Raw genomic sequence first — 13994 nt, forward strand, 5'->3', positions numbered from 1 at the left:
AGGGGTTGTTTGTAAAAGCAATGCACAAAATTAAGATCATTTGACAGTAATGATAAAATGCAGTGCAGTGGGCATTCCTGTCTAATTGCAGATGTTTGTTGAAGTGCACAGTTTTTAAATTTGCAATTTGGTCACCAAGTTTTTAAAGGGAGTTTTAATTTCAAAAATTAATTAAATATATATGTTTTCACACAACATGGATTTTTCACATTGATGTTAAGAAATGATTAAAAATAAAGGTGACATCAAAATAGTTAACAATTTTTAATTATATTTTCACATTTTTCACATTTTTGCAAGCATAGAGGAATTTCAAATTTTCACCCTCCTAACTGAAGGTTAATCCAATTGTAGAGCGGAACAACTATCATGAAAGCATTATATGAGTTGGAGGGCCACCAGGTCAAGTTTAGAAACCATTGATTTAAGGAAAGTTTATTTAAATTTTAAACTATTGATGTTTATTTTAAAATAGTTTATTTTAAACTATTGATGCATGCACTTTGTGCAGTGGGCATTTCTGTCTAATTGCAGATGTTTGTTGAAGTGCACAGTTTGGACAATTTACATTTTAAATTAAAAAATATTTTTTAAATTTAAAATGAAGGGGGGGACTGTCCAAATTACTTTCAGGCTAGTCACTAATTTCTGGTCAGTGTTGCAACAGATGGCTTCACCATTTATAGCATACAGCATAGACAATATTCTGTCATATGTGGTGATGCCTTATCAGTTAGTATTAGCTAGATGGTCCAAGAAAGCCCCAGGTTTTGCTACACCAGCCATTTAAAAAAAAAAAAAAAAAAATGTATGTTTCACTCCACACATGTTCCAATCTAGCTGTGCTTTGAATTTCCCCAAATGGTCAGCCTCAGCTATCCACACAAGTAATTTATTCCTGTAATATGATCATTCATTTTACTGTCCTCTCTCAGAACCTTATAGACCTCAATCAGATTTCCTCTAAGTTACTGTTAGCCCACATATTTGAAGTCTTCCCTCATATGACCCTTTTACCAATCTCACCAGGCATATTGCATGTTTCTGGACATTTTGAAGAAGCTCAAATGTCAAGTCTGGAGACCTTATCTAAAGAGATGGTCTCTGTACTTGGATGCAGTATTCAATGTGAATGTTTTACAGTAGGATTATATTATAACTTCTATATCTTCCCAAGCTAGGCCGAATTCAGGCTGTTTAGGGTGATACCCATTTTTCTTGTGAACTGCTTTTATGTACTGGTAATGCATTGGTATTTCTCCACTGCCAGTTGCTTAATGATGCCCTTGTAATTAATCTTAATGGTTCAGTGTACTCTCAATGTCTCCCTCAGGATTACTGTATGCCCTTGATTCTATGAGCCTTACTTGCCTTTAGGCTCACAAGTTTTTTTTTTTTTTTTAGTAAACAGTCTTCTGTAGTTTCAGCATTCCTTTTCCATACTGCTCAGCTTCAATTGCACATCCTCTCCTCAATATGAAATATTTTTCATCTGTAAAGATTAATGTGAAGTACCTATTAATCAGCAAGACTTTTCCACATCCATTACACAAGGGTCTGATATGATTCCTTACTTCTTTGTGTTATTCCCATACACAATAAACTTCTTTCTCTTCTCTGTTAGCTAGTGATTTCTTGTGATAAGCCTTTGCTAGTCTTTTCTTCAGTATTATCACAGATCAACTTAAAGATGTTGTAGACTTCAGTACTTTTCACTGCTCTAACTTTCTCATGCTGTCTTTTTTCTGCTGTTAAACTGGCCAGCTCATTCATCCATCTTGTCATTCTTATGCCATGTTTTCTTAATGGTTTTTATATTAATATATTTTCTTATTGATTCATTGCATTCTGTAACTTATTCTAATAGTATTCATAATTCTCTGTATGCTGTCTGCCCAGTGGATAGAGACTAGCTATGTCTTAAACTGTTCTTTTCATCCATCTTGTCATTCTTATGCCATGTTTTCTTAATGGTTTCTATATTAATACAGTTGAACTTGGTTATAACGAGCATGAAAATAATGAAATGGCTGTAATGAGCAAAAAAGCCATAATGGTTTTAATAATGGTTTTTAATTTGCATATTCCCATACAATTGCTCACTGTTATAACGAGTGTATTCACATGTCTATACCATGCAAATTTTGGTAACTATGCAAACATTCTTAATTGCTCAGGTAGTCAAAATAACCCAATTTTTGGAATAGACAAAAACGAATAGGGCGACTTAGCTTTTATGACCATCCGCATTGGATTAGCAGCTGGTTTGTGACCTTGTCCTTTCGGGGACAGGGACTATACAATAGTGCATTGATGTTCCGCTTGTTACATTACCCTGTTTACAGATTGTCTTGTATTCACTGAACCATAAATTTATTTCGGGACTTCTAAGAATTTTGTATGTAGATCACTTTACTGTCATTTTAAAGTAAAATCAGTTGGAAACAAACCCTTCCTTCAGAAACACGTCTACTAACAAAAGAAAATGTTTCTCGATTTGTGAAAAGGTCAAAATTATTTGTGAGTTAGAATGTGGTGAAAAAATTTTTGAAGTGTTTAAAACGTTTTCTTTGTCCTCTTCAACAGTATCGACATTGTGGAAGAATAAACATGTTTATATATTGGCACTGCAAAAGAACATAACCGAAAAAAAGGAAAAAAAAAAAATTTAGAAAGTGTGATTTCACAAACATCGATGAAGCATTGCTTCAATGGTTCCCTACACAAAGAAGTGCTGGATTTTCAGTAAATGGTCCAATCTTGAAGGCTCAAGCAGAAAAATTTGCTAAACAATTTGGATGCGACAATTTTGTATGTAATAATGGTTGGCTGGATTGATTTAAAAACCAAATACAAGCATATTAATACAAATAATATGTAGGTATATACATACTATTATTTTTTTCTCTCTAATATTTCTTTCGTTTTTTGAATCAGTTTTTTTATCAAGTTATTGAGAATTAAAAAAAAATAGGAGATAGATTTAACTCATCAGTGATATAGTGAGTAAACAGTTATAACAAGGAAATTTTGTTGATCCCTTGATTCTCTTTATAACCAAGTTCAACTGTATATGTTTTCTTATTGATTCATTGCATTCTGTAACTTACTCTAATAGTATTCATAATTCTCTTTGTGCTGTCTGCCCAGTTGATAGAGACTAGCTATGTCTTAAACTATCACAGGTTCCTTTCTTGAAATTAAAACATGGATTTTAATCTCAGAAAGGAAACTGTTTTTCACAAACCAGAAGATTGTGAAGAGTATGATGAGAGCCTCCCTATGTGCAGTTGAAATGAGTAAGCTGCCAAGAGTAATCAACTTAAAGATGTTGTAGACTTCAATACTTTTCACTTCTCTAACTTTCTCATGCTGTCTTTTTTTTTTCTGCTGTTAAGCTGGCCAGCTCATTCATCCATCTTGTCATTTTTATGCCATGTTTTCTATATTAATGTGTGTTTTCTTATTGATTCATTGCATTCTGTAACTTACTCTAATAGTATTCATAATTCTCCTTGTGCTGTCGACCCAGTTGACTAGCTATGTCTTAAACTGTCATAGGTTTCTTTCCTGAAATTAAAACATGGGTTTTAATCTCAGAAAGGAAACTGTTTTTCATAAACCAGAAGATTGTGAAAAATATGATGAGAGCTTCCCTACGTGCAGTTGGAATGAGTAAACTAGTGTGAATTCTTTTTTATGAGTGATTTCTGTTTGATTAGTTGGAACAGAGAGGGAAACTCAGCACTGGGGGCAAAATTTTTTAATCAATTAGATGATTTTTATTTATGCCAGCATGTAGGGAATGTATATTAGTGGGAGGAATATTCTGGATCTGAAAAGTGTTACGGCTGGCATTCCCTCAAAAAGAGAGGGCTGTCTTAACTTCTTGATGTGTAGTGATTGGATGGTGCCTGTTACCCCTTCATTCTTTTTGGATATTTTTGTGATTTTGTTACTCTTGGCAGATACTTGTGTAATGTTTATTTTTAGTTGTAAACCTGTTTGTTTAGATGTGTTGGTTTTGCCTGTATTAATTATATATCAAAATATATATATATTAATTATATATCAAGACCATGCAAGGTATATATATATATATATATATATATATATATATATATATATATATATATATATATGAGGGGGCATCAAAAAGATTGTACCCTTACCTAGAAATAATAAAGGTGAAAACTTCACAGGAACTTTAATTCTTTTCTATCTATTCTCCACGTATAGTAACACATTTCTCCCAACTATGGTCAGTAGTTAATGCCTTGATCATAAAAGTCCACACTTTTTGCCTAAAACCACGATTCCACTTCATTGATGACTTCCTGAGATGAATCAAAACAGCACCCACGCAATGGTTTCTTCATTTCTTGAAACAAGAAGTATGCAGTGCTAGGTCAGGAGAATAGGGTGGGTGCTGCAGTAGTTCAAAGCCACACTGGGCAACAAAGTTGGTGGTAGCAACAGCCGTGTGAGCTGGCGCATTGTCTGACAGAAGACGGACACCTTTGGTTAACATTCCATGCCTTTTCACTTTCAAAGCATTGCGTAACTTTTTCAAAAGATTTCTGTAGTATTCTCCGGTAAGTGTGGAACCACGAGATAGGTAATCTCTCAGGATAACCCCTTTTCTGTCCCTAAACATGGACAACATCACCTTCTTTACAGATGGAGTGGTCTTTGCCTTTTTGGGAGGTATGCTTCCACTGCTTTGACATGTCTTTAGTCTCTGGATCATACTGGTACACCCAGCATTTGTCACTAAGCAATCAAAAAAGTTCTCAACATCAGCATTACATGAATGTAACACTTGGCGAGAACATTCCATTCAACATTGCTTCTGCAAAGGCATCAGAAATCTTGGAACCCATCTTGCAGAGACCTTAGACATGTGCAGATGGTCATGTAAAATGCTGTGGACAGACCCATAACTAATTCCCACTGCATTTGTGATGAAATGAATTGTCACACGTCTGTCACTCAGCACCAGCTGCTCAACCTTTGCAACCATCTCACTGTCTGTGGATGTTGATGGCCTTCCTTCTCCTGGCTCATCAAAGACACTTGTATGACCACAATGGAATGTTTCCACTTTTTTACAGTGTCATAGGATGGACAATTCTGCCCATACACGGCTTTCATTTCGTCAATTTCCTGAGCTTTCTTGCCCTGCAAACTGGGACTTAATCACTGCTCAATACTCCAACTCAATAATCTTTGTCAACTGTAGTGGCCTTCCTCAGATTCCGGGCTCTACCTCTTGTGTATGATCACTTATGGGAATGAAATTTCACATGTTAGTTATTGAATATGTAGACAACTTATATTAAAAACAGTATCTTTTTACTGATGTTTTTATCTAGGTCAGGGTACAAACTTTTTTACATCCCCTCTTATATATATATCTTTCATGTTAACTGATACTAAGTGAAGTCTTAGACAAGCCAGAGTGAGGAGCTGTTAACTGTCCTTTATGATCTGATGATGGGATCCTGGTTAGGATCCTGAAATGTCATTTTTGTAATAAGTTTAGGAATTAGTTCAAAGTACTTAATTTATAAACTAATTTTTGCATTATCCATTTGGTTTTGGGAGTGGTGTTGTCATTATTTGATGTATTAATTGAAAATTTTTTTATAAATAATCTGTGTGTGTGAATGAGTAGTCACCTGTTATTGCAGTTTTATTCAAGTTATAAAGCTAGCTCACATTTTATTTACAGCAAGCCTTTAGTTTCCTCAGAGACAATGAAAGCCCGTATGGAAGGTCGAAGAATGGTGAAGATGTCCCTTATTCGAAATCAAATGAGGGGAGGAGATATAGAAGGTGATTGGGTTACTATTGGAGTAATACTACAGAAAGTACCACCCAAAGTATCAAAAACAGTAAGCAATTGCTTATGAAAATTATAAAGATTTGAAATTGGTCATGAAGAAATTGCTTTGACATATGCACAATAGTGGAAGGTTATAATTATCCAGATGCCTTGTTGTATTATGTGATTGTTAATGTGTGTTTTGAAAAAATATATAGTAAACCTCAACTTTTTTTGTACCTGATTTAGTCATCAGGAAAGAGCATAATCATTTATACACAGAAATATGAAAATAGAGAAATATATATATATACTAAACACAGATTTGATAATTTCTGATAATTCTATTCATCATTTTTAGTATTTTTACCAGAAAATAAATTCTAGATTGTTGTGTCCTTTGTTAAATCCTTTTTTGCTGTTCTGTTGAAGACAGATGTTTGGTTTCATTTAGTGTTTTACTGATATATTTCAAGAAACAGATACTTTGTCTTCCTCTTCTTTTTCCATTAATAGGCCAATGGGTTTATACATTAAGATAATTTGAAAGACTGTCTAAAACAGAAGCATCAAGTACTTAACTTTTTTTTGTTTTGTTCAGAGATTCCTAGACTACCATAGTGTGTATGCAGTACACCAATTAGCATTAGTTAGAGAAATATATTAAGTATTTTTAAGGAATTTCTTTGTGTATTTTTTTTTTTTTTTTGTAAAAAAATCTTGTCTGTCAACAATTATTTTGTATAAGTCAGGAATTTCATTTAAAATTTATATTAATGAATCTCCTTTAAATATAACCATTCACCATTTTTTTTAATATAGTTTTAACCCTGTTAACCTGTAAAACTTAACACTTTTTGGGGGATGACAACGAACTTCAGTGAACTGCAGAGGCTTTTAGACCTTTAGTTTATTGAAGTAACTTACTATATTAGTATTAATTATTGGTAACTTAGTGAATTGAAGTAACTATTAAAGCATTCTAATTACTTTCTTCCAGTGTTAAGAATTAGTTTTGTTTTTCTAAGTACATAAAATAAAGTCTAAGAAGATTTGAAATTATTTAGTCTTTTTTTAAGCTTTTTAATTATAAATTTAAAATAGTTCTGCAGATGTTTTTTATGCAGTGTTTCCTCAAAATGTCTCTGCCTCACAAGGGAAGTACAAATATTTACTTGTGAAGCATGTTATAATGAGTATATGATGAGAGCTTTGTCAATCAATTCGGCCCTAGACAGATTGTGCAGGGCTTATGGGGTAGAATTATTTTCAGCGTGGTCTGTGCTTGTTAACAGGAGATTGCTTCTACAGGGTACGCTTAAATAGAAAGGGTGTAAGAATATTTGCTGATGCTATCAAGGCAATGCTAGATGGGTCGGAAAACTGATAGCTTGGGGGAATTCACAGACTAAAAGATTAACAGTAGGCGGCAGAGGTGGAAATTATTCTTGCACTGCTTCTATGTAAATGAGCAGCAGCCCGGAAAGCAAATTGCTGGAGATTTCAAGAACTGCTGGGAGTCACGAAACAAGTAAATACGTGGGCTGTGTTAGAGTAACTAAGAGTAAGAACAGGTGCATGTATACTTGCATGTACACCAATGCTAGGAGTATAGTAAATAAATTTGATGAATTTGAAGTGCCAGGCAAGACATCAAAGTTGGATATAGTTGGGATATTAGAGACGTGGTGTCACACAGATATAAGGAATGCAGAATTGGAATTTGGGGAGTACATTGTGTATATTAAGGATAGGAAGGGAGGAGGGATTATGCTGTTAGTTAAGAAACACAAAATCTAAAGAAGTGCATCCAGTTGACATAGATGGACAGTGCAGTATTGAGTCAGTTTGGTGTGACATAATCACTGGGAAAGCAAAAATGATGGTAGGAGTTTATTATAGGCCTAATGGCTGATGAGTACAATGAACAGTTATACAGAGAAATAGAATGGGATGGTAAATCAGAATGTCTTATAATGGAAGATTTTAACTTCCCAGATATTGACCGGAACTTGTGGTTTGGTCACTCGCACACTAGCAAGGTTTTTATGGATTTATTAGATGATTGTTTTCTACAGCAGCATGTTTGAGAGGCAACAAGAAGGAGTAATACTCTTGATCTGATTATCAGCAGTGATTATTCATGCATTAAGAATTTACAGACAAAGTAATGACTAGGCGACAGTGATCACAGTGTACTGATGTGGGATTTAGTTAAAGATTTAACAACCATCGGGGCTAAATGGAAGAGCTTTTGCTTTCGCAAAAGTGACTGCAGTGGTCTCAGAGATTTTTTAAATTCTATGCAGTGGGACTAACTGATGATGTTACCAACAGCAAATTCTAAATGGGAAGCATTCAAGGAATTAATCATGGAAGCTACTAGGCTTTTTATGCCAACTGAGAAATACTGTTCAAGGTTTAGGCCTAAATGAATGTTAGAAGACCTAATGAGAACTCGTGGCAGAGAAGAAAAATGCATGGGATGCATATAAATTATCAGGAGAAGCTGATGCCTATGGTAGATATAAGCTAGTCTGTAATAAAGTCACAAAGGAGGTAAGATAAGTGAAGGCAGTTTTTGAGAAATCTTTGGAAATGGATGCAAAGAAAAATTGCAAAGGCTTCTTTACTTATATAAACTCTAAAAGGAAGTGATGAATTAGATTGGTCTACTTGATATCGATGGTTTGACTATAGACGAACCTCTTGTTGGTGCCTCCGTAGCCAGGTGGGCAGGAGCAGCAGTGCGTAGCACACGCTTCTTGATTAGACTGGGATTTGAGCCCATGACCACCAAATATGGAGGATGCGGAAAGGTCAGGGAATGACCACCGCATATCCCCGGAGCATATGGCCTTAGTTGCTAATGCTCCTAAAAACCAAATAACAAAACAAAAGATGAACCTGTTCAGATAGCTGCAAAACTGAATAAGTATTTTGCTTACATTGACACGTGAGGAGTTATTCAGGGAGGGGAAGGCCAGAAGTTTATCGAAATCTAACAGGGAGTTAAATGATTTTGTTATAACTGAGAGCAAAGTGGAGGCGAAATTGTTGAAGTTAAACATAAGAAAGGAACGTCGGGTGGATGGATCCAGTTATATTAAAGGAGGCGGCAAAGGAAGTAAGCAAACCCTCAGCTATGATTATGAGAGCATCATTGGACTCAGATGAGGTCCGCACAGACTGGAGTTGTGCAAATGTACCTCCAATTCACAAAGGGTGACACGAGTAATTACAGACCTGTTAGTTTAACTTATTTTCCGGGGAAAACAATGGAGTCACTTGTTCAAGAAGCATTGCAGGACCATCTAAACAAGACTGCAGTTTGTTTGTTTGTTTGTTTGTTATTTGGTTTTTAGGAGCATTAGCAACTAAGGCCATATTGCTCCGGGAATATGTGGTGGTCATTCCCTGACCTTTCCACATTCTCCAGTATTTGGTGGCGACGGGCTCGAACCCCGGTCTAATCAAGAAACGTGTGTTATGCACTGCTGCTCCTTCCCGCCTGGCTACGGAGGGGCCAAGACTGCAGTAATAATTCAGACACAGCATGGGTTTGTTAAGGGGAAGACTTGTCCGACTAATCTGATTGGATACTATGATGTGGTCACAAAGGAATTGGATGCAGAAAATGATTTTGATATCTAGAATATCAGTCTAGAATATATCTCCATTAATCTCTGGCCAAAAAGACGAGGAGGAGAAAGCCCCAACTCCTGCCTCCCTCTGCGGCTTACACTTTAGCATTAGCATTAGTAGAGGCATAAAAAATAAATAAATAAAATAAAATAAAAAAAATAAATAAATAAAAAAAATAAAATAATAATAAATAAATAAAAAATAACCACTTCCACTTCACCTCTCTGTTCGTTCGAAATACCTGTCCAGCTGAGCCTTAAACTTATTTAGGCTATCAACTTCCACGACAAGGGATGGAAGTCTATTCCACCAACCAACTACCCGCTGGCTAAAGGCAAATTTCCTCACATCTATCCTACATCTGTCTTTTTTCAATTTGAATTTATGCCCTCTCAGGTGATTATTCTGAGCATGAGGAAGAATCCCATCAGCATTGAGCATGCTCAAACCATTCAAGGCTTTATACACCTCTATCAGATCACCTCGCCGGTGCCTAGTCTCCAGACACTGTAATTTGCAAAACTTAAGCCTTTCTTCGTAAGAGCACCCTTTTGTTCCATTCACTAATCTTGTTGCCCTTCTCTGTACTCGTTCCAGCATCTCTACATCCTTCTTGAAATGAGGCCTCCAGACCTGTATACAAGGGAATAATCACCTCCTTATCCCTGCTAGAAAAATTCCTATATATCATCGACAATACACCATGAGCTATTCTTGCAGCCCATCTGCACTGCTCAGAAAACTTCATATCTGCCTGCACAACCACCCCCAGGTCCCTTTCATTCTCTACCACTGTCAGTGTAATACCACAGAGTTGATACGTTGCTCTGGGGTTGCTGTTTCCCATATGTAGTACTTTACATTTGTCAATGTTAAACTTCATTTGCCACCTCGAAGCCCATCTGCTCAACCTTTCCAGATCCTGTTGCAGTAGCATAGTGTCAGTAGTGTCCTTGACAACCCTGCCAACCTTCGTATCATCTGCAAACTTGGACATTAAGCTTGATATACCATCATCAATATCATTTATAAATACAGAAAACAATAATGGACCCAATACTGAACCCTGAGGGACTCCACTAATAACATTAGTCCACGATGAGCAGTGTCCATTGATTACCACTCTCTGTCTTCTCCCCCTCAACCACCCCTTTATCCATAGCAGCAATTTGCCTCCAATGCCACACTGCTCCAATTTGTGCAGCAGTCTTCCATGTGCAACAGTATCAAAAGCCTTTCTAAGATCCAAGTATATAATACCAAAGTTATTCCCTGCATCCAGTTCTTTTGTGACTGCATCATAGTATCCAATCAAATTGGTCAGGCAAGACTTCCCCTTAACAAAACCATGCTGTGTCTGAGCTATGACTGAAGTCTTGTCTAGATGATCCTGCAGTGCTTCTTTAACCAGTGCCTCCATTAATTTTCCAGGAACAGAAGTTAAACTAACAGGTGTATAATTATTTGTGTCGCCCTTTGATCCTCCTTTGTGAATTGGGGTCACATTTGCACATCTCCAGTCCATGGGTACTTCCCCTGTGTCCAAGGAAGCTCTCATAATTATGGCTAAGGGTTTGCTTACTTCCTTTGCTGCCTCCTTTAATATAACTGGATAGATCCCATCCACCCCAGGTGCCTTTCTTGTATTTACCTTCAACAATTTTTCCTCCACTTTACTCTCAGTTATTACAAGATTCTCTAGCTTACTGCCAGAGTTGAATACACCTCTGGCATTCCCCTCTCTGAATAACTCCTCATGTGTGAATGTCGATGCAAAATATTCATTCAGTTTGTTAGCTACCTGAGCAGGATCATCAACAGTTGACCCATCGATATCAAGTGGACCAATCTAATTCATCCCCTTCCTTCTAGAGTTTACATAAGTAAAGAACTCTTTGCTGTTTTTCTTTGCATCCCTTGCCAAAGATTTCTCGAAATCTGCCTTCGCCTGCCTAACCTCCTTTGTAACTTGGTTACAGATCAACTTGTATCTATCATAGGCTTCTGTGTCACGTGTTAATTTGTATGTATCCCATGCATTTTTCTTCTCTGCCATATGTCTCATTAGTTCATCTGACATCCACTTAGGCCTAAACCTTGAACAATATTTCTTAGTTGGTATGTAAAGCCTAGTAGCTTCCAAGATAAGTTCTTTGAATGCTTCCCATTTTGAATTTGCTGTTGGTAACATCATCAGTTGGTCCCACTGTATAGAATTTAACTACTGTCTCAGTCCATCGTAGTCGCCTTTACGAAAGCAATAACCCTTCCCTTTACCCCTAATGATATACTTGGATTTCAGGAAAGCCTTTGATACTGTTGCACATGGAAGACTACTGTACAAATTGGAGCTGTATGGCATTAAGGGCAAGTTTCTACAATGGATAAAAGGATGGTTGAGTGGGAGAAGACAGAGTGGCAATCAATGGACTCTGCTCTTTGTGGACTAATGTTATTAGTGGAGTTCCTCAGGTAGCAGTAACTCCAGATAAAAGTACCAACTGTGTGGCACTACATTCAGTGTAGTGGAGAATGAAAAAGACATGGGGGTAATTGGGCAGTCATATATGAAGTTAACTGAGCTGTGCAGACAGATTGCCAGGGCAGGTCTTGGGGTCTTGTCAATGATATACAGGAATTTTGCCAGCAGACATAAGGAGGTGATTATCCCCTTGTATAAAGGAATGGTTGCGCCACACCTTGAGTACTGCATGCAGGTGTGGAGGCCTCATTTTAAGAAGGATGTAGAGTTGCTGGAATGAATACAGAGAAGGGCAACAAGACTTGTGAGGAGAACAAAGGGGTGCTCTTACATAGAAAGGCATCAGTTTTTGCAAACCGCAGCATGTGCAGACTAGGCACCTGCCGGGTGATCTGGTTGAGGTGGTATAAGGCATTGAATGGCAGGCTCAATCCTGATGGGATTCTTCCTCTTGCTCAGATTACAAACCTTAGGGGGCATAAACTAACAAAGATTGTCGAATAAATGTGCAGAAATTTGCCTCTAGCCAGCGTGTAGTTGATTGTTGCTGGAACAAACTTCCATCCGTCTTTGTGGAAGTTGATAGTTTAAATAAATTCAACGAATAAGTGGACAAATGGTGAAATGGTCTTGGAGCAAATGGTAAGTTTTTTTTTTTTTTTTTTTTCTTTTGGTTGATGCTGTATTAGCTTCCTTTCTTGAATCAATTACCTCTACTAATGCTATTCCAAATTATTATTATTCTTTATGGTTTCTTTGTTGGAAATACTCTTCCTTTAAAGGCTAGATGTTCCTTTAAGCTTGTGTATTGGTAAACTGAATTTATCTTTATCATTAGATTATAGAATGTTCTTTCAGTTGAAATACCGGATGAAATCTGAAATTTATGATGCACCATGAATTCAATATTTGTTTGTACAATTATTTATCTGAGTATTTTATTTAGGTTTGGTTACGGTCATAAGATTAGCATTCAGCTACTTATAGTTTTGCTGAAAGCTTTGAAGAGTTCAGCTGGTTTCTGTATCTGAATAACTGCAAGAATGAAACTTTTAAGTAATACTGAAATGAATGAATCTCCAGCAAATGGTATTATTAAGATAAATATAGTCAATCTTAATAATACTTAGATTTAATATAGTTAGAGAAGGACGTTACGTGGCTGTTTTCCATGAAACTTAATTGTTATAATAACCACTTTTCTACCACATGATATTAATAATATGGTTTATTGAGCTTATAGACCAAACCACTATACATTCAAGGGTGATGTTTCAGGCAACTTACCATGCCTATCATCAGACCAAACATTGGCTGTTATGGGGAGAAAATATCAATTTGGAAATATTTAATTAATTAATTAAATATTCCTAATTAATTATTAATTGTGAATTTTAGGGATTTTAGAGAACCCAAAGCTAAGGATTTTCACCATAAACTCGGTTCACCATAATAGCATAAAATGCTATTATGATGAAATGCGTTCCCCTTCGCTGAATTCTTCAATCATATAAAAAACAAATTTTCAGAAACTTCTCTTCATTCCTATTTACGTATTACAATGATGAAGGGAAAGTGACCAACAAAAAGTGCAAGTGGTGATAGTGCCAGGAAACAAAACAAAATTGATTTAGAAATGAAGATGAAAATGATTAAAAAGTATAAAGCAGGACAAAGTTTGTCATCTATTGCAAGGGAATTAGGTCTCGCTGCTTCAACAGTGAATACTATTTCAAGGGACAGTGTGCGTATAAAAGAACATGTTAAAGGATCAAAGCATTTAAGATTAACAGTGATCACAAAACAGCGGGCGCCTCCGTAGCCAGGTGGGCAGGAGCAGCAGTGCGTAGCACACGCTTCTTGATTAGACCGGGGTTCGAGCCCGTGACCACCAAATACGGAGGATGCAGAAAGGTTGGGGAATGACCACCGCATATCCCTGGAGCAATATGGCCTTAGTTGCTAATGCTCCTAAAAACCAAATAACAACAAACAAACAAAACAGCGTTCAGATGCTATATCGCAGATGGAAAATCAGAT

The 13994-nt window shown here is 36.4% G+C and overlaps 1 protein-coding gene across 1 annotated transcript in view; it reads left to right on the forward strand.

Moving 5' to 3' along the window:
* The window catches only part of Mcm10 (minichromosome maintenance 10 homolog), a 169021-nt gene that overhangs the window by 28183 nt on the left and 126844 nt on the right, over positions 1-13994 (forward strand). The window contains exon 4 of the mRNA XM_090372289.1: positions 5735-5897. Within this exon, the coding sequence (XP_090228415.1) occupies positions 5735-5897 (163 nt within the window). The remainder of the gene's footprint in view (positions 1-5734; positions 5898-13994) is intronic.

This window comes from Mastigoproctus giganteus, chromosome 4, assembly GCF_048544385.1.
Source record: "Mastigoproctus giganteus isolate SK-2022 chromosome 4, ASM4854438v1, whole genome shotgun sequence".
NCBI lineage: Eukaryota > Metazoa > Arthropoda > Arachnida > Uropygi > Thelyphonidae > Mastigoproctus > Mastigoproctus giganteus.